Consider the following 20313-nt stretch of genomic DNA (forward strand, 5'->3'; position numbering starts at 1 on the left):
TGGCTGACTTGGTACTTAGGAGGCCATTTGTGCCCCCAGGCTGCTCTGTCCCTTGAACTGGAACTATCTTAGTACTATCTGAATATTGTCTGTTGGAAGAGTACGCTATTTTAGAAAGTTCCGAGGGAAAAAGAACCATAACCAGAGTGTAGCCTGAAGTAAAGCTTTAGGCTGTTCCTAGAGAACTGAATTCATTCTCTCCTCATCTGGGCCTGTCTTGATACCGTAATTTAGCAATCACCACAGAGAAGACAATGGAAGGGGGGTCACGGACTCTTTCTTTTAGTTCATTTTAGGAGGGTGGCCTGTCTCGTGCACAGCATGTAAATTGTCTTAAGGCAGCCAAGGCCTGTGCCTGGCATTAGTTTTCTGAGTTTAATGGAGTGAACTATAACTCTCTGGATAAGGACACGTTCAAGACCAAGACCACAGAGCCAGCCAAGGCTTCCCCAGCATTTTCTTCAGCCAAATTCCAGGAAAGGGGCATTAGTGTCACCTGTAGGGTTTTGTTTTCTAGGCTTGACCTGTGTTTTGGGGACCTGTGGTTTTTATTCTAGAAGGAAAAGATTTTCTCCATGGACCACAGACTCACGTTTGTCCCATAGCATTCTCCTATCCAGATGAGCCGTGTTGATGTCCGAAGCCAGAACTGGTAATTGGGGCATTCTCAGCCTGGGTATGCCCAGGAATTCAAGGCAAGGGCTGAGAGGCTTTTTGCTGTCAGTGGTCTCTGATTATCATCGCCCCCCCCTCGTATGATGGGAAGAATATGCCCTACTCCGTATCTCATCCCACTCGAGTCTCCTTCCATGGAGTAAGGTCTACATTTTGGCTCTTGTGGGCACCCATTCCTCACTGGCCAAGGCTAATTTCGCAAGGTTGTGGAGTAGGGACTGTCAGCTGACACTTCCTCACATGAGAGCCATTAAGAGAGTGGTGTGGCCAATGTCAGAGCAACCTTGCAGCCCGAGGATTGCCCAGAGCCACATGAGCTGGTCTCGTGACTGTAGAGGGAGGGCTGTATAAACCCTGCTCGGGATGCAGATGGCGTGAGTCAGTGCAAGCTGCTGGGCCTGTTGTGAGCACCAGAGTACAGGCTTAGGAAAGGTAGGGAGAGGTGTGTGTTTGTCTACTTTATTATAGTTTACTGAGAGCACGCTCTATAATGTAATGGGTGCATCTGCTTCCAGAAGTCATCCAGGGCTTACATTGACACGATGAATGAACCTTTTTTTTTAAAGCTTCTAAAAGAGGAAGTTAGGAATAGCTTGTCTCACGTGCTGTGCAGGGAGTGAAATGATCTTTACACAGGAGCTTTTGCTGGTCACTGTGGACTATCCCTCAGACAGCGAAGGAACATCAAGAGTGGTCTAAGCCACACTGATGGTCGTGATCAACTGAGGAGCGCCTGTGCCTCTTGGGAGATGTGTGGTGGTACAGCAAAAGCTACAAACCGGCCCGCAGGCCAACAGGAGTCAGCCAGATGTGTGGCTCGTGCCGCTTCTGGTGCCAGGAGGGTTTTCAAGACACTCGTGTGTGCGAGGATTCCAGAATGTGCCAGAGGAGGAAGGGGCGCGGGTCCCACAGTGCTCAACCACAGGTTTGAGAGTTTTGTTCCGTTTCACTCTGGGAAATACTAACTCCAGCTGGACTCTTAAGATGTTGCTCTGGTTGGAATTGTGTTTTCAAGAATGCCGTGCGAAGGAGAAATGTAGTTTGTGGTGGTTTGTAGAAAACAAGTCCTTTCCTCGGTAGAAAAGATGTAGGTGCAGGTATTCTGCTGGCCCTTAGGACTTTGTTACCATCTTAGAAGTTTCCGTTACCTCTGCTGGAGCGAGCCTGTAAGAAATGCTTGTGGCCTTGTCTGGAACCCTGAGCGTCCCGCTTGCACTCAGAGTTAAAGCCCTGGGTACCAGAGCACACAGGACAGGGCAAGGACTAGAGTCCTGCTTGGTGGTGGGCCAGGTATGGGTGTGCTGAGGCGCCAGGGCGCTGAGGGAGAACCTGGCTTTACTCTGACTAATGCCTTTCATGAGAAGGATGTGTCATGACCCACTAACTTTAGTAGTGAGCTTATGAGGAACACAGTTGGACCTGCTCTACTTATATCCTCCCTGGTTACTTCATCTACTTTATTTACATGTATGTGTGTCATGCCTGCATGTGTGTCTGTGCACCACTTACATGCATGGTGCCCATGGAGGCCAGACAAGGACATCAGATCCTCCAGAACTGGAATTACACATGACTGTGAGCCACCACGAGGGTGTTGGGAATTAAACGTAGGTGCTTTGGATGAGCAACCAGTGCTCTTCACCACTGGGCCATCTCCCCAACCCCTTTATCTACTGTGGAAGAAGCAACTGCTCTAGTAGGGGAACTTAACTGAAACACGGCGTAAGATTTTACTGTGTGCAAAAAAGACAAAAGGAAGAAAAGCTCTGGGTACAAACTCTTTGAAAATTGCATTTCATCCCAGAGTCTTACGTTGAGAGCCAGAGGCGCAGCTCCGATTCTTATGAGTAATGCTGAAAGTGAGTTCCTCAGTTTTAGGACTTTTTGTTTTGTTTTGTTTTGTTTTTTTCGAGACAGGGTTTCTCCGTATTGTTTTGGAGGCTGTCCTGGAACTTGCTCTGTAGACCAGGCTGGCCTCGAACTCACAGAGATCCGCCTGCCTCTGCCTCCCGAGTGCTGGGATTAAAGGCGTGTGCCACCACCGCCCGGCAAGTTTTAGGACTTTTAATTGAAAATGTCTTGCTGTGGAATGATGGCTCAGTGGTTGGTAGCCCTGGCTGCTCTTTCAGAGGAACTGGGTTCTGCCAAGCAATCGGTAGTGAACGTGTGGAACATTAGACGGCTGTGAGCATGTCACTTTCTTGTGTGTGTTCTTGGCTGCTTCTTCACAAGAAAGGGTGAGCATGTCACTTTCTTGTGTGTGTTCTTGGCTGCTTCTTCACAAGAAAGGGTGAGCATGTCACTTTCTTGTGTGTGTTCTTGGTTGCTTCTTCACAAGAAAGGAGAGGTGAGCGGTGGGGGAATAGTCAGAGCTACGCCTCTGAAGCCGAAGCTGTCACCACCGGGTGGGACTGTGGCTTTCTGAGTCCCAGTCCTAGTGTTAAGCTATGGGGTAGGCTCAGATAGATCTAAAAAGTCTTCCCTGGAGGGTCAAAGCTGCTGCGTTAGCACCTCCTGTCTTTCCTTGTAGAATTCCAGATCTCCAATAACTTGGGTCGTGCCAGTTTCTTTAAAAAAAATAAATAAAAAAACAAAGCCCACCTTGGTGTGAGCCAGCACTGTTCAAACTTATAATAAATTTGCAGTTTTGGTATGATTGAATAGTTTTCACCTAGATACGACTTTAAATATAATAGAACGCTTTGCAACCCCTTTCTCCCGCTTTATGGTAACTTAGATTTCATTCCTAGTGCTGAAAGGTTTGAAGGTTTATCTTTCGTACTTGAGTTCTGTGCAGTGATAACTTTTGTGGTTCAGTGTGTTTAGCAGTATCTAACTGGACTCGGTGGATCCCAGCTTCTTTGACAGCATCTGGGGGAGTGTCACAGTCAGGCGCCAACTGAACATCGTCTCTGCCTACCCTCTGATCTGACGTCGGTCTCATTTTGTTGAGCTGCTTTAGTCTGGTTGTTGATCCAGCCACAGTGAGCACCTGGGTGCTGTCTTCTTGGCTGACTCAACGGTCAGGGACACTTAGTGGCTCAGTGGCCAAGTTTGTTTCTTCCAGAGGCAATTTGGGCGGCCTCCAGAAGGCAAGTGAAGATGTGTGTTTGGAATTCATTGGGATTCATTTCAGGTCAGACCAGTGGCCTCATCCACTCTCTCCCGCTTCCTGCAATCTTAAAAATGTGTGCGTGGGCTGGTAAGATGGCTCAGCAGAGAAACGTGTGGCTGTGAACCCTGACAGCCTGAGTTCCCTCTGTAGCAATCACATAGTGGTCGGGGAGCCCAGGACTCCCGCAGATTGTCCGGACTTCCAAATGGGTGCCATGGTGTGTATGTGTGCGTGCGTGCGTGCATGACACCGGAGAGCCACACTGACAGATAAACACATGTTACTTACAGTGGGCCATTAGTTTCCAGAATTTATTCTACAGCTCTGGCTAGCCCCAAGGGTACTTGTAAATTATTGACAGGAGCTCGCACAGTTAGGGTCTGGTCCCAAACTGCTCACTGCTTTCTGTCTGCTCAAGTCATGTGGCTGTCAGAGACATCCGGCTCCCTTCTTGCTCCAACGCACCTTCAGTCAGTAGTTTGTATATTGATTAGCTGATATATAAAAAAGGAAAAATCCAGTAAGTACAATAGTCACATGGTGTGTGTGTGTGTGTGTGTACCCGCATGGGCCCTCGACTCCGGCCCGGGTTGTGTGTGTACGCACGCGCGTGCATGTGTACGCACGTGCACCCTCGACTCCGGCCCAGTGACCACTGTGCAGCCCAGTAGAGAAAGGTGTGTTTTGGTATGTCACTGTGGTTCACAGGTAGAAATTGTATCTTCACTTCCATATTCCTGTGTTTCCATAATGACATACAGTTCATGGAATTCCAGAGTCACTATTAACAAAAGTCTGTCTCTTAAGTGGTTTCCAATCAAGAATTCTTTCCTAAAACTCCGTTGAAATCTGGTAATTTGCGACAGGCTGGGTATGTGGTATAGTTTTCCAACAATTGTTTCTAATCTCTTTTTTAAATGTAGATTATAGAAAAACTTCTGCTGATTTTTGATACTTATTTTCATATTTTCCTAAAAACTCAGATAAGGCCATAGAATTGTTCCGAGGAATCTTGAGAATGCTTGCCAGCCACATATAGGAAACAGGAAAAGTTGGCCTCGCCTCGCCTTTGGAGTGAAGAGGAACCAAAGTAAACACTTCAGAGCCGATCACGCTTCGCAGTTTCAGATCTGCAAGTTTGAGTTCAGGAGAAATCGTACTGTACAGGATGGGGGCTGGGAGGAAGTCAGGTGGGCTGGTGCTGAGCGTGGGCCACGCCCTGGGCCCATCCCCAGCACCCAAAACAGACCACAGTGTGATCAGCAGCATGGGCGCGGGGAGGAGTCAGTGTATGAAGACCGGTTCCAAAGGGAAATCCCTAGACGTCTGAAGTGGCTTAGCAAGTATCCTTTAGCGAACCGAGTCATGGGGAGAGCCAACTGTGGTCTCGAGGGTCATAAATACCGGGCGCAGGAGCAGTCACAGATTCAAAGACAGCAACACTAAGGTGGCGAACTGCAGAATTCTGAAGACTTAAGCGGACGAGCAGGCTCCAGGCGTGGGAAGTGTCTTTCGCTGTGTTCTGCACATGGAAACTGTGAAAAGCACCCTACTTAATAGGAAGCGTGTCTGTTGAACAGGTTGGATGAAGTGGGCAGAGAAAAACAAAACAGAACACAAGCAAACAGATGAAAACCCCAGCCAGAGCGGGAGGCTGGTCGTCTTGCGTTTATGACGAGTGTTACAAGCCTGCTGGGTGTGACTCTGTCAGTGTTAAACATGTCACGAGTTCTGTCCTTCATGCGCTCCTTCCTTCTCACTGCTGGCACAGGCTATAGGGAACTTTCTTTTACCGATCCATAGGTAGTGCCAGGGGTTGATCTGAGGCTGCGTGAATGACTGAAGGGATGCCGGGCCAGTTTTGTGCTCCAACAGTTTCAGGAGCTTTCCATCTTGTCTAGGACACGTCCATTACTACTGCAGAAACGGAGCAATGCAGACGCAGGGGGGTTTTCACACAAGCAGACAATTGACGTACACTTCTGTCTGGGTCTTACTTTGATAAGCTTTGATGATAGCTGGGTAAGACACTTGTTAGTCACCGTATGTAATCCGGGGTAAAACACTTACTTGCTCGTCACCATATGTAATCCAGTCCCGAGTGACTGTGTCCCAGACAGAAGACGGGGTTACTTCATCACTGCAGTCTGCAGGTCAGCCACAGGGCAGCTGCAGAAGCGTTTCTGCTCAGTTTCCTGTGCTGAGCTCGGCTGCGTGCCGACTGCTCCCCACTGCCTGGCTCTCCTGTCCTCATTCCTGTTGTGAGTCAGGCTCTGGCTTAGCCTGTCCCGTTGTTACATTATTAACAAAAGCTGGCAGAGTTCTGAGCAGCGAGCAGTGGGTGATGTCCTGCTTCTGAGTGTAAAGGAATTCCAAAGCCACACTCAACCGCAGGGCCACACTGAGTTCCGGTAGCCCCCCCATGTCTCCACACACTCGGAGCCTTCCGCACATGGTGGTGCGTTTGTGTAATGGCACATTATCACCCAGAGTCTGTAATTTTTTTTTTTTTGTTTTTTACGAGACAGGGTTTATCTGTTTTGGAGGCTGTCGGTCTAGCCTGGCCTCGAACTCACAGAGATCCGCCTGCCTCTGCCTCCCGAGTGCTGGGATTAAAGGTGTGCGCCACCAACACCCGGCTCCAGAGTCTGTAATTTATATTTGGGTTTACTCTCCATGTTATATATTGTTAGGTTTTACAGATGGGATGTAGAGAGTGGTTCTAGCACCCTAGAAATCAACTTTATCCAATCTTCCATCTTCTAAGTCTTTTTCAGAATGCCATTTGATTAGAAACAGACAACAGACAACCTTTCAAGATTGATTCTTTCACTTAGCAGTATCCACTTAAAGTTAACCCATGTCTATTCATGACTTGACAGCTCATTTCTTCCTACTTCTGAATAATCTGTTTCCTCACCTAATGAACAGCTTGGATGTTCCCAAGTGTTTGAAATGTATCGATGAAACTGCTGTAAACATCTGTGGGCAGAGTTTTGCATGTGCGCTTCATCTCATTTGGTTAACCAGCAAGAATCTCAGTTTGCTGCCCAGTAGAAGGGTGTGTTCAGCTGGTAAGGAGATGCTAGGCTGTCTTCTAAAATGGCTCTGCCTCTAGCAGTGGGTGAGCTCCAGCATTTGGACAGTCTGTGTTCTGGACTTTGCTTACTCTAATAGATACATAGTTGACATTTCATTGTTGTTCTGATTTACATTTTTCTGGGGTTTCCCTTTGTTTTTGTTTTTGAGACAGTGTTTTACCTGTTGCTCTTGCTGACCTGGAACTCGCTGTGTAGACCAGGCTAACCTTGAACTTGTAGTGATCTTGTTCCAAGCCACCGTGCCTGGCTAATTGGTACTGCTCTAATGACATATGATATGGATTATCTTTTTGTTTCTACCTGTATCCTTGTCAATTTTGAAATCATGCTTTTTAAAAATTTAACGTTTTTTATATTTACATTATTTTATGTGTATAAGTGTTTGCCTGCATTTATGTATGTGCAATGTGTGCATGCCTGGTGTCTGGAAACTGGAGTTATAGATGGTTGAGTCACCACCTGGGTACCGAGAACTGAATTCAGGTTCTCTTCAAGAACAAGCACTCCTCCTAACCACTGAGCAACCTCTCCAGCCCCATGCTCTCTTTCTTTTCTTTTCCTTTTTTGCTCTTTTTTTTGTTTTGTTTTGTTTTGTTTTGAGTCAGAGAAACTCTATGTAGTCCTGGCTGGCCTAGAACTCACTATGCAAACCAGGCTGGCTTCAGATTCATAGACATCTGCCTGCTTCTTCCTCCCAAGTACTGAGGTTAAAGATGTGAGGCGTGTCTTTCCCATCAGGTTTTCAGGCCTCTATTTAGGATAACAGTCCTTTATTAGATATGTGTTTTGCAAATGTTTTCCTTGCCCAGACTGAGACATGTCTTCTCATTGACTTGAAAGTATTTGATAAAGCAGAAGTTTTAAGTTTTAATAAGCTTGTCTTACCAATGATTTGTTTAGTGGACCATGTCTGTGATGTGTGTAAAAACTATTGTCCATGCCCTAAAGCCATCTCTATTCTCTCTTGTTGGCATGCTTTGTTTGTGTTTTGTTTTGTTTTTGAACAATAGTCTCAGTCTACAGCCTCATCTGGTCCCGATCTTGCTGTATATAGTCCTGCTGCCCCACACTTGGTGACCCTTGCACTTTGGCTTCCTCTATGCTGGGATTACAGGCAGGAGCCATCGAACTAGGCATGGTACATTTAGAGTTGTGATTCATTTTGAGCTGTCTCTGTGAAGAGTAAGGTGTGTGTGTGTGTATGTATGTGTGTGTGTGTATGTATGTGTGTGTGTGTGTGTGTGCGCGCGCGCGCGCACGCACATATCCAGCTTTCCCAAAGCACTTATTGAAAGTTTAAATTCTTTTTGTTCTTTGCAGATACACATTTTTTCAGTATTTCTGTACTTGTGTATTTTTTTTACATTTATTTGTATTTGTGTGTATGTGGAAGTCAACTTAAGCGTGTTTTGTAAATTTGTTTGATATCCTAAAAATGATAAGGCAGTTATTTTGATATGTGTTATACACTTCTCAAAATGCCAGTCTTTCCCTGCAATATGTCCCAATCCTAACCTTCCAGAGGTTTCTCTAGGTTCAGGTGCATGTGCGCACGTACGCACATGCACACGCACCCCCCCACACACACTCTTTTACTGACTGGAAATATTAGCCCACTGAGAAGTATGTTTGTTTGGGAATTGGAAAGATGGCCCAGTGGTTAAGAGTACTTGCAGCTCTTGCAGAGGACCCAGATTTGGTTCCCAGCACCCGCACCGGGTGACTCTCAATCATCTGTAGCTCTAGTTCTAGGGGATCTGATGCCTACCCCCTTCCAGCCTCTTGGGCATCTACATACATGTGGTACACATACTTGCATGCATTCAGGCACACATGCACATAAAAAGAAAATAAATGCATCGATCTTTTTGTTTTGTTTTGTTTGACAAGCATGTTTTCAAGGCATCGAATACATCTGGAAGGGTAAGGGACACCGTGAGGTAATGAAGGCTAGTTCAGTAAGATTGTGTTCCTTGTACAGCCAGACAGCCATCTATCTATCTATCCCATTTATCCCGGTCACATTCAGCTGGGTCTTTCAGCAAAGGGAGCCTTAGACGGGATGACTTTAAGTCACCCTGATGTTTTATAGGGGTAGAAATGTCAGACTAAGATGCTCTGATGAGGACTGACTCCTCGGCCCCAGGATTCCTGGATCCGGGCCTGTGTTCCACTTTTTTCTGTGCATGGTGGCCCTTGAATGTGGCTAATGGTTCTGAGAATGCTGCACACATATGTGACCTCTTTCCAAGGTAACCTGATATGACCCTGAGCTCAAAAAAGGTGTCTTTTTTAATGGACAGTTCTTTTTCTGTTGCTAAAGCCTTAGGCTGCGCTGACACACGCTATAATGTTTTGTTGTTACTGTGTGAACAGATTGTATAGGGACTTCGGCGCTTTTGGCTTGTGACCTTTGCGTCCATTTATAGCCCTGTTTCAGGAGTGCGGCTCAGAGTTACAACCTCCTTAACATGAATCGTTGGTTGTCATCTTTGATAGGAATCAGTTATGCTCGGGAGAAATGTAGAGACCCGGAAGTTTATGTATCCTTTTGATCCTACTTTCGGGTACAGCAGTCATCAAGTGGTTCTGCAGTCCTTCATTCTGCCTTTCCAAACCTTAAAATGACTGAAAAGTCTACAAATGATCGCACTGATAATGAAGCTGTATCGTATGTGTATTTAGGGTATATTCATCACTTGGGCTGCAATCTGATTTAGGAGTTTGATTGTCTCTCACTCTGGGGGAGGTATTATGTAATATGTAGTATATGCATCTTTCCAAAATCTAAAAAAATGAATTCTGAAACATCTGGCTCTGGGAATTCTGTTATGGAACCGTGTGTGTGAACTGACTGTCTGAGCCGAGCTTCACGAGGGCTTGGTCTCTCTTTCTGACAGACTTGTAAGTTGCCATCAGGTTTTGGGAATGCTCAGTGCTCAAGTTAATTCCCAGTTCTTACTGGAAAAGACAGCGTTCTGGCTAGAACTGTTGAGGCGGGAAAGATGGCCAGGTGCTATGAGCATTCCGGTTTTGCAGACGGCCGGAGTTTGAATCCCAGCACCTATCACCATTCATGACCACTTGGAGCTCTAGCTATGGGGGATCTGACACCTTCTTCTGGCCTCCAAAAGGCACCCATACATATGTATACATGCACATAAATAAAAATACCAAAAACAAGTCACTTTAGAAAAGTAGCACTCTGTTTACTACCGTGAACACCAGCATCAGGGCCTCTGCAACGTGTCCTGCAGACCATGATGTGAATTCCATGTCTGAATTTAGACGTGTGTCTCCAGGCCTGTCGGCGGGTAGCTTACCTTGCTGTTCAAGGTCAGAGGTATTTTGAGGTCAGAGTCACAGCTATTTGATTTCAGCAGACGCTCCAGCCTGTGCGGGGAAGGATGGTGGTGCGCACTTTGAGATTGCAGTTGTATTTATCCCTGTGCCAGGCTGCTGTGGCATGCTTACACTTTCCATTTCCTCATGTTAATGAGCATCATAGAAAACTTCTCCACAGCTCATATCCTTAAATGAGGAAAAATTGTAACCAGATCCCTTCAACAGAGTACTTTGCAAATGAGTTTCTCGGGTTAGCACTGTGTGAGCGTCGGTGGTCGTGTGGTTCTCTGCTAGTCTTGACTACAAACCAGCAAGTCAGTGGAGGAATTTTATGCACTTCCTGTGAACCAAGGCATTCTTGTACCTTAATGCTATTATATAAGTAAAAAAAAATAAGAAAGAAAAGTCAACTAACTTGAAGATGACTTTACCTGTGAATTCTTTTATTGGGTGTATTAATCTAGCAAAAGTACATGAATTCCAATCTGTTACTACCATCTATGTATGTAATTATTTTCTTGGAACTAACTTGCTGTTGGGTGGGAAATAGTGAATGTTTTGTGTTGATAACATGAACCATGGTGTGCACTCTCTCATATATGGATTTTAGACGTAGAGCAAAGGACTAACAGCCTACAATCCACACCTCCAGAGAAGCTAGGAAACAAGGAGGACCCTAAGAGAGACATGCATGGTCCCCTGAAGAAGGGGAAAGGGACAAGATCTCCTGAGCACATTGGGAGCATGGGGGGAGGGGAGAGGAGGACATGAGGGAGCAGGAAGATTGAGTCAGGGGAAGAACAGAGGAGAGCAGGATGAGAGATACCTTAATAGAGGGAGTCATTATAGGTTTGAGGAGAGATGTGGCATTAGTGAGATTTCCAGAGATCTACAAGATTGACCCCAACTAAGAATTGCAGCAATAGTGGAGAGGCTGCCTTAAATGCCCTTCCCCTATAATGAGATTGATGACTACCTTATTTACCATCCTAGAGCCTTCAGCCAGTAGCTGATGGAAGCAGAGACAGATACCCACAACTAAACACTGAGCCAAACTCCTGGAATCCAGAGAAGGGATGAGCAAAGGGGTGAAGACCAGGCTGGGGAAACCCACAAACAGCTGACCTGAACAAGGAGGAGCTCATGGACCCCAGACTGGGAAACCAGCATAGGACTGACCCAGACTCCCTGAATGTTGGTGTCAGTTAGGAGGCCTGTGCAATCTATGGGGCCTCTGGTAGTGGATCAGTATTTATCCCTAGTATATGAATGGACTTTGGGAACCCATTCCATATAGAGTGATGTCTCTCAGCCTAGACACACTGGGAAGGCCTGGGCCCTGCTCCAAAGGATATGACAGACTTTGAAGATCCCCCTCCCTGGGGAGGGGAAAGGGGATGGTATAGGGGGCCAGTGGGGGGCAGGGGAGGAGGCCAGGGAGAGGGAACTGGGATTGACATGTAAAACTTGTTCCTCATTTAAATTTAAAAAGGAAAACAAACAAAAAATGAACCATGGATGTTGCCTCAACATAGTTTTTCCTTCATACCCAGTTTTTGTTGTTGTTGTTTTTAATCCTTCAAATTATAGTTCTTCTTGAATCCATTCTGGTTTTGCTTTGTCTTATTCTGAGAGGAAGAGGGGGGAGGAGAGAGAGGAAGGGAGGGAGGGAGAGAGTTTCACTATATAGCTCACAGTGGCCCTGAACTCATGACTTTCATCTCTCCACCGCCCTAGTCTTTGGATTGCTGGTGTGTGCCATCATGCCCTCCAACAACCTTTTTGAGAGGTTTCTGTTTTCATTTAGAAAGTGATTTTTAAGAGAGAGGAGGGAGGGTGTGAGGGTTGTAAACAAAGAATAGTATTTAAGCGCAGTTGGGCCGTGTCCTTATGCTACAGTAGGTTTTATAGCAACAGAGGTCATAATCTGTTCAACCTTGACCCAGTGCCTGGGACACTTCTTGGTACACCATGAGCAGGCAGGAATGGCCTGCTAAGTTGATGAGTATCGGTGAGTTTCTGTTGTCGTTATTACTGGTGTTTTCGATACAGGGTTGCCTAGGCTGTCTGGAACTGGTGATTCTCCCGTGTTAGCCTTCTGAGGGTTGGGGTTATAGGTATGATATCTGTGATACCATCTGTGCTCATTTTTCTTTATTTAACATTTTCTTGGATCATTTAAATGTCCCTATCATATCTGACTCTTTAAATATTGACATTGTTGGATCACAAGACTGCCTTTAAATTATCCACGTGCTTACTGTGACTGTATATTATTGCTTCCTTGTGTGAGACCAATAGGAGAAGCAATATGACCTGGGCATACACTACCGCTCATCTCATTATTGTAACAGTTTAAGGGAGGCATAAACACCAGGTATTGAACTGGTCTCGGCAGTGGGAGAGGGTAGCAGATTATGTGCCACAAAGTGCATACTGGCCATTCTGTTCCTTGAAGGTGTTCCTCCTAGAAACCACAGACCCTAGACGGTGCTGCCTCTGCCCTGAGAATGCCCTTCTCTGCCTATGTCAGACCTCTCCCTAAGAGTGTGTCATCCCTCTTGCAGACGTGGAGTTAGCACATCGCCACTTAGAAAGCGAAATGAACACTCCTTGGCAGAGTGTTTGAAGTCCACGCACATGAAACCCGGCCATACTGACTGACTGGTGCTTGACTCCGGCACCAAGAGTTTGTTGGGGCACCATTTGTCCTTTTGTCATTTTTGCCGTCTGAAGGAGGTTCCCATGGATCATTCCCTGTGTGCAAATCTCATTCTTAGGAGGACCTCAGTCATGAGACTGATACCCATTCTAATTCAGCATGGTCGCACCCTAACTTGTACATCATCAAAGACCATATTTCTAAACAAGGTCTGACTCATGCTTGCAGGAGTTAGGACCGCAGTCTAACTTGATTGGGGGGAGGGGGCACGGCTCTAGGCGTAGATTTGTTACAATGTATGATGTAGCTCTTACTCTTTGGTGTAGTTTTTGTTTTTTACTTACTTTTGAGACAGGGTCTCGTTCTGCGGTGCAGGCGACCTTGAGTCTTCCTGCTTCGGCCTCTCCAGTGCAGGGTTATAACACACACACTTCAAAGAGATGCGTGCTCCGGACTGCATATCCTGTGCACTGTCCCCAGTGCTGCCTTTCAGGGACTAACTCATGCTTTGGTTACTTGCTTTGTACTCTTGGTGTGGAGAAATAAGGTGTTCTAACTAGACAAGCAGCACCAGGAAACCTTCTGAACTTGTGTACAGTGCTCACATGTTTATGTACATGTTATGACACAGGAGTAGAGGGCAGAGGGCACAGTGCTCACATGTTTATGTACATGTTATGACACAGGAGTAGAGGGCAGAGGGCACAGTGCTCACGTTTATGTACATTTATGACACATGAGTAGAGGACACAGTGCTCACATGTTTATGTACATGTTATGACACACGAGCAGAGGACACAGTGCTCACATGTTTATGTACATGTTATGACACACGAGCAGAGGACACAGTGCTCACATGTTTATGTACATTTATGACACATGAGTAGAGGACACAGTGCTCACATGTTTATGTACATGTTATGACACACGAGCAGAGGACACAGTGCTCACATGTTTATGTACATGTTATGACACACGAGCAGAGGACACAGTGCTCACATGTTTATGTACATGTTATGACACACGAGCACAGGGCACAGCAAACTTAAGGGAGCGGATTGTCTCTTTTTGTAGATTCTCTCTTCCTGAGGCGACAAAACAGGCAGAGCTGGAGGTCTGGCCTCAGGCCTGTCTCAATCCGAAGCATCCCATTGCCATACTTGATGATAGTTTCCTCTAGGAATATTCCAGATGGCAAACGCCAAAATGCTAATTGGATATCAAATAGTATTTATAGATATAAACACACACTCCTGTCTTCTTCTTCTTCTTCTTCTTTTTTTTTTTAAAGACAGAGTCTCACTCTGCAGTCCAAACAGACCTGGAAATCACTGTAGAGCCTAGACTGACCTCAAATTTGCAGTGCCTTTAAAGTGCTGGGGTTATAGTTAAATATCACCACAGCAAGCCCCTGCCTTTTTGTTTTTGTTTTTTCAAGACAGGGTTTCTCTGTGTTGCCCTGGCTGTCCTGGAACTCTCTCTATAGACCAGGCTGGCCTCGAACTCACAGAGATCCACCTGCCTCTGCCTCCTGAGTGCTGGGATTAAAGGCCTGCGCCACCCACTGACCAGCTAGTTCCTATCTAATTGAAAAAGAATATGAATCTAATAAAATGTTATGATGTATTGAATCTGATTTCTAGAGATATTATCTTAAGTCTAACTGATAGTCCTCAAGAATGGCTCTGTAAACTTGGCCACCTTGGCAGAGTTTAATATAATGAGCAATGGGAATTGTACAAGATACTATTCTCTCTCTCTCTCTCTCTCTCTCTCTCTCTCTCTCTCTCTCTCTCTCTCTCTCTCTCTCTCTCTCTCTCTCTCTCAAGACGGGGTCTCACTTTTTGTAACCCTGGCTAGTCTGGAGTGTGCTATGTAGACCAGGCTGACCTTGAATTCACAAACATCTGCCTGCCTCTGCCTCCTGAGTGCTGGGATTAAAGATACATGCTACCATACCTTGTGGTGACTCAGGCTTCGTTGCCTTTGTTTTTCCGCACTTGTAATACCTTCACCCCAAGGACTATTTGTTTTATGGTTCCGGGATGGAGCCCAGGGCTTTTGCAAATGCTAAGCAAGCACCTTCCTGCTGAGTTACAGCCCAGCCCCGTGTTCTCTAGCACATTTCAGGGGGTGGTTTTGTGTTTGGATTTTGTTTGTTTGTTTTGTTAGACAGGTCTCTCTGTTATATAGTTCTGGGTGTCATGGAGCTCACTATGTAGGATAGCCTGGAACTCACAGAGATGTACCTGCCTCTGTTTTGGGACCAAAGGCATGCGTTACCACACTTAGCCAGAGAGAGTTTTAATAACCTTAATATATTAAAAATTTGGCAGTTTGGGTCGTCGTCACCAGACCTCTGGTTTTGACAGAAATCTCCAGGAGTAGTGCACACACAAGGACAGCTGAGTGACAGCAGGACTCCGTCTCTCGTCTTTGCTCTTCTGCTTTCTTTTCTCACAGTAACTGCACCAAGCAGGCGCTCGCCACCAGGGGTGAGTAGCCATGACGTACAGGCTGGGCTGTAAGTGTTGGGACGGCTGCCACTTGGCAGCCTGGGGCCATGTGGCAAGACCCATTGGCCAGACCTTGAACGTGGGCCACCTCTGGACTGAGGGCAGAGGAAAATGGTTTCCAAAGTAAATTTACCGCAGTGCTCCACGTCAGACGGGCACAATTTAGGAAACATGTTGGTGAAAGAAGGGACGGCCAGAGCTTTCTATTTTTCTGCAGTTGGGTTTTAAGAGAACAAATGGCTTCCCCCAGAGAACATGCTGGGCATTGACTGCCATTGCCCAAAACAGGGAAGGACCACAAGGCCCCTCACAAGACTGTAGCCTCCTCACCCCCAGAGAACATGCTTGGCATTGACTGCCATTGCCTGAAACAGGGAAGGACCACAAGGCACACAGCCCCTCACAAGTCGGTAGCCCCTCACAAGACGGTAGCCTCCTCACCCCCAGGAGACGATGCTTAGCACGTCGGAGCACGTATGTGTGCCAGGCTTGTATGAAGCCCTTACGTATTTTCTGTAACCCACGCAGCAGGTTTGTGAAGTCAGCGATTACACATCGAGTACTCAAAATGGAGGGGCAGAAGCTTCGGGTTTGAATCCAGCTGTGCCTGGCCATGCGTTCACAGCCTGCTACTTTAACATTGTCCACTTGTCCCTCCTTTATTCCCCTGTCGGGTTGTCACCCACCCTGTCCTCCCCATGTCCCATAGCAGAGTCTGCCTGAGCAGTTGGCACTCCTTCTGCCTCGGGCACATCTACACTCTGCTTTAATCTGTCTCTTCCCTGCCTCCGCTGCTGCTCACTGCGGCCTGCAGCAGGCGATGTAAGCTTCCCGGCTCCCTGTGCCGCCCTCTCCACCTCCGGATTTTCTCAGGGCAGTCAGCTATCTGAGCTCTTATCCACCATCCGCCTTCCTCGGCTGCCTGGGCCTGCCTCAGTTTCCCCGGTGGGGGTGAGGAGTGGGGCGGGCAGCTCTCTGGTTTTCCTCGCCCCCTTTCCTGTGCTACACTCTGTTGTTGTGCGGTATTCATGTTAACTGTTGTTTCTTCAGGCCTGCATCTGAATGTCGTCCTCTGTCACTCCTGAAATCTCGCCCTTTTGAGACAGGTCTTGCATTGTCACCAGGCTGGTCTCTGTCCCCAGCAGCTCTGCCCCTCACCCGTGCTGAGCCAATAGATGTGAGCCTGAGACGTATGCCGGGCTCTGAGACTCTTGTATCCTTTAGTTTTCTCTTTTGAACTTCAGACAGTGTGTAGTTACATATTTATGTGTAACTATTGGGTTAATAACACCCCCCACTGAGCCTTGAACTTCATGAGGACAGAGACTCAGTCATTTGATTAATTATTGATTCCCTGGTACCTACTGCAGAGCCTCGAATACAGTACAGACTAAGTGTTGAATGGATTGCTAACCATGTGCCGAAGGCACGCACTGTAAACTGTTCCTTTCTGTACCTCCCGCTTTCTGATAGAATTTGTTACTGCTGCACAACCTTGCGTTTTCTTCTTAGTGTCTTTTGCGTAGGAGCAAACTGTGTTCCCCTCACTGCTTTGTTTTCAGAGCCTCTGTGAGAAGCCAGACGTACTAGGAAACACATAACCTTAGACTATGTAGCTGCTGTCAGGTTCACCTAAGGGGACGTGGCTGGCTTTCCCTTCCTGACGCCGCAGAAGCACAAGCACTCCCTTAACTCCCGTGTGCTTTCCCCAGAACCCAGGCATCCAACAGCAGGTTCTGTGTCCCTGCATTCGTGCCCAAACCGGCTCTGGAAGGCCGTTCTTTCTCTCCAGTGATTTACCGCTGCACCAGTCTTACCAGCTTCAGCGTGAGACTTGGTAGTATTCGCGCAGCCACTTTCTGACTGGCCCACAGGCACACTGGCTGGAAACTGCGTCTGCCTGTGGTGGCACCAAGCGTTGAAGATAATGTGGCTTCTCCCTCTTTTGAATCCACAGTTGGTCATGCTCGGAGTTTGACCTGAGTGACATCCGCCTGATCGTGTACCAGGACTGTGAGAGGAGAGGCAGACAAGTCATGTTCGATTCCAGAGCCGTTCAGAAGGCGGAAGAGGCGGCAGCTCAGGTATGAAATGCTGATAGGCTTTCGACCCTCTTTGATCAGTCTGAGCGGTGGCGCACACTGCCGGCCAGGATTCAGAACAAGCCAGGCCTGCACCCCCACAGGCAGGCGTGTGCCTGTGAGCATGGGCGAGACTTCACAAGCAAGGATCGTAGGCCAGCCGTGGGCCGTTGTCATCAAGAGAGATGCATTTCCCGGTGATTGTGATCTGGTAGGATTTTGTAAGCAGCGAGCATAGTAAGAACATACATTGCTGAGATTCATGAAGTGCTGGAGTATTTACCAGAAGAGAAGATCATTCTGTCCTGATTTCTCAGAGAGGAAGGTGCCAAGTGTGCCTCAGGCCTGTAACCCGGCCCCAGATAGGTGCTTTGGGGCTATCCTGGGCTAAGCTAAAGGCCTCCCATTGTAGGGCCTTAATATATGAAAGTACATTGTAATCTTACGTCTTCTGACCAAGGAACCTTTCCCTGTCGCAGGAAGGAGGATGGTGGGAGAGGGACTTGGGATGGCCAGTGAAGACAGGAAAAAGCTTGACCTGTTTGATCCAGACCAGGAAAGATAACAATTTGAGAAGAACCTTACCCTCCCTGGTCTCTTTGGATCTCAGCCAGGATACCTCTAATCTTTCTCATGGCTAGACCATTCAGTTCAGTCTTTGTTCCGATGCTTACAGATGAAATAAATCCAATGGTATTTACTCTGTTCTTGTTTAATTACTTGCTTCCCATACTGGCCAGATTCTGTAGTCTACAGACCAGAGTTAAGTAAACCAACGGTTATAGATAGCACGGCCTTTGTCTCACGGGGCCCGCGAGCATTTTCCAGCTTTATTTCTTAGAAATGGGTTTTGTGGGGGTTACTAGCTGTGTGTGGGAGGCAGAGGACAGCTCCGTGGCGCTGGCGTCTTCTCCCACCTTTCCATGGCTTCTGGGGATCAAACGTAGTCACAACACTTGTGGGATAAGTACTTTTACCTACTGAGCCATCTCGCTGGCTCTGGCTTTCCAGCTTTTGATAAGAATCGTTCGCAGGAAGGAAATGTTTGGTTGAAGGCAGTTGAGCCGGGTGGATAAGGCAGCACTTATGGAGGAATTCTGCCTGACAGCTAATCATTACACCAGTGGCTGGGCTTGTTAGGTGGGTGGAGGAGAAAGCTGAGAAATCTCTCAGATGATTCACGTAAGCTTTAATGCCAGATCGGGACCAGGAGCTTAGGTGAGGCAGCGCTAGATCCTTTGCTTGCTGGGCAGGAGAGGGCTCTACCCAAGTGCTTCTCACAGATAACCCAGCTGCTGATGGTAGCAAAGTTAGAGGGAAAATGATTGGGGTTGGGGGGAGCTGGAGTTGTTGTTATACCTGAGCAGGTATAATCTCTGATAATCTCTGACATCGCTTTCTTAGAAGTTAAAAAAAAATCAGCTTGGGCTCAGAAACATGTTTGTGGCTTTAAAGCCTGCAGGCAAGACCAGTTGGTAACCCACTCACCCGAAGAGTGTCTTGAGAGAATGGATGCGGGGTGCTCAGGGCCAACCCCGTAAACCTGAGATCCCATCATTGCTGGCGTGCCTGCTGTGGACCAGCACGCTGTGGGCTTCCTTTACATTCCAGTCCAACCCCTCCTCAGCCTCACCCCTGGATAAGCCCAAACACCGTGGGTTTGAATCAGCGCATGACTGGAGGCGTGTCATTAGATAATGCACAGCGTGACTGTCACACCGGACACTGCCGTGGCGTTCAGGGTTCCCAAGCAAATGCTGCATGATAAGAAGTGAGGCAAAGGGGACTCGGCAGAAGTCATTCCCCGTGAAGGCTGCTCTGTAGGGAGTGTTCAGTTCCGGTGGCCGCCCGAGGGACTCTTTACACCTTTATGTCACTGTCATAAAAATTAGCAGTGAATACTTCAGGGAATATAAAGGAGATCATCCTCTGTTACCTCTGACCTTTACAGACCACATTCCCATCACGCGCTCTCCGTGTGGCTCCTGTTTCAGGGTTTGGGCTTTCACACTTTCGTCCTGGTGGTTTCCTATCCTGCACTTAAGGAGTGCTAGAAGGATGAAAACCGCGAGCCCGCCTGCCCAGGTTATTGGTCTCTTTTTCGAGCCCGCCTGCCCAGGTTATTGGTCTCTTTTTCTCAGTAACATTTAGTTGGGAAGATTTTAATGTTAGTGGTCGTTTTTCTCCTTATCAGTTCCATACGTTAAGACTACATAATACCAAAATCCCTTAAAAACTAGAACAGGGAGTAGTTTGTTTATGACTATATAGTACAAATTTAAATGTAAATACTTTACAGGCTATTTAAAGAGAGCAAGCCATGTCTGTCATCTGTCTCTCTGTCTCAGTTAATCTATCTGTCATGCCTTTATCTATGCAAACATCCCTCCATTCCAGACTCCCAGGAATGATATTTTTGTCTTATAAAGGAAAATTAAACAGAGCTTTTGGTTTTTAACGCAGTTCAGGCATCTGAATGTTTTTGACAAATTTCCACTTGATGCAGAGTGTTGATAAGCCTGATACACTTGATGACCTTCTCTACCTTGCCTGCCCTTCTTATCCCAGAAAGCAGAGGATGTCCCTGTTAAAATGTCAGCCAGGTGCTGTCAAGAAAGCGGGAGTGTCAGCAGCAGCAGCAGCAGCAGCAGCAGCAGCAGCAGTTTCTCTTCCCATAGCTCTCGGGGATCCGCACAGCACTCTAAGGAGCAGCTTCCAAAGTACCAAGTAAGCCATGTTGTCTCCAGAACAGCCATGACCAGTGTGGGCATGGGCATCTGGAGGGAGGTGCTCTTGTTTTAATTTGTTGCTTGTTGTC

The 20313-nt window shown here is 47.0% G+C and overlaps 1 protein-coding gene across 6 annotated transcripts in view; it reads left to right on the plus strand.

The window, feature by feature from the left end:
* Window positions 1–20313, plus strand: part of Fnip2 (folliculin interacting protein 2) — a 103626-nt gene that overhangs the window by 30442 nt on the left and 52871 nt on the right. For 3 of the 6 annotated variants that reach the window (XM_021230669.2, XM_040752621.1, XM_040752622.1), the window contains exons 2-3: window positions 17372–17498; window positions 20064–20222. In XM_021230669.2, the coding sequence (XP_021086328.1) occupies window positions 17372–17498; window positions 20064–20222 (286 nt within the window). The other 3 variants (XM_040752620.1, XM_021230667.2, XM_040752623.1) reach the window with 2 other exon arrangements.

The sequence above is a fragment of the Mesocricetus auratus genome, unplaced genomic scaffold, assembly GCF_017639785.1.
Source record: "Mesocricetus auratus isolate SY011 unplaced genomic scaffold, BCM_Maur_2.0 Super-Scaffold_100009, whole genome shotgun sequence".
NCBI classification, from domain to species: domain Eukaryota; kingdom Metazoa; phylum Chordata; class Mammalia; order Rodentia; family Cricetidae; genus Mesocricetus; species Mesocricetus auratus.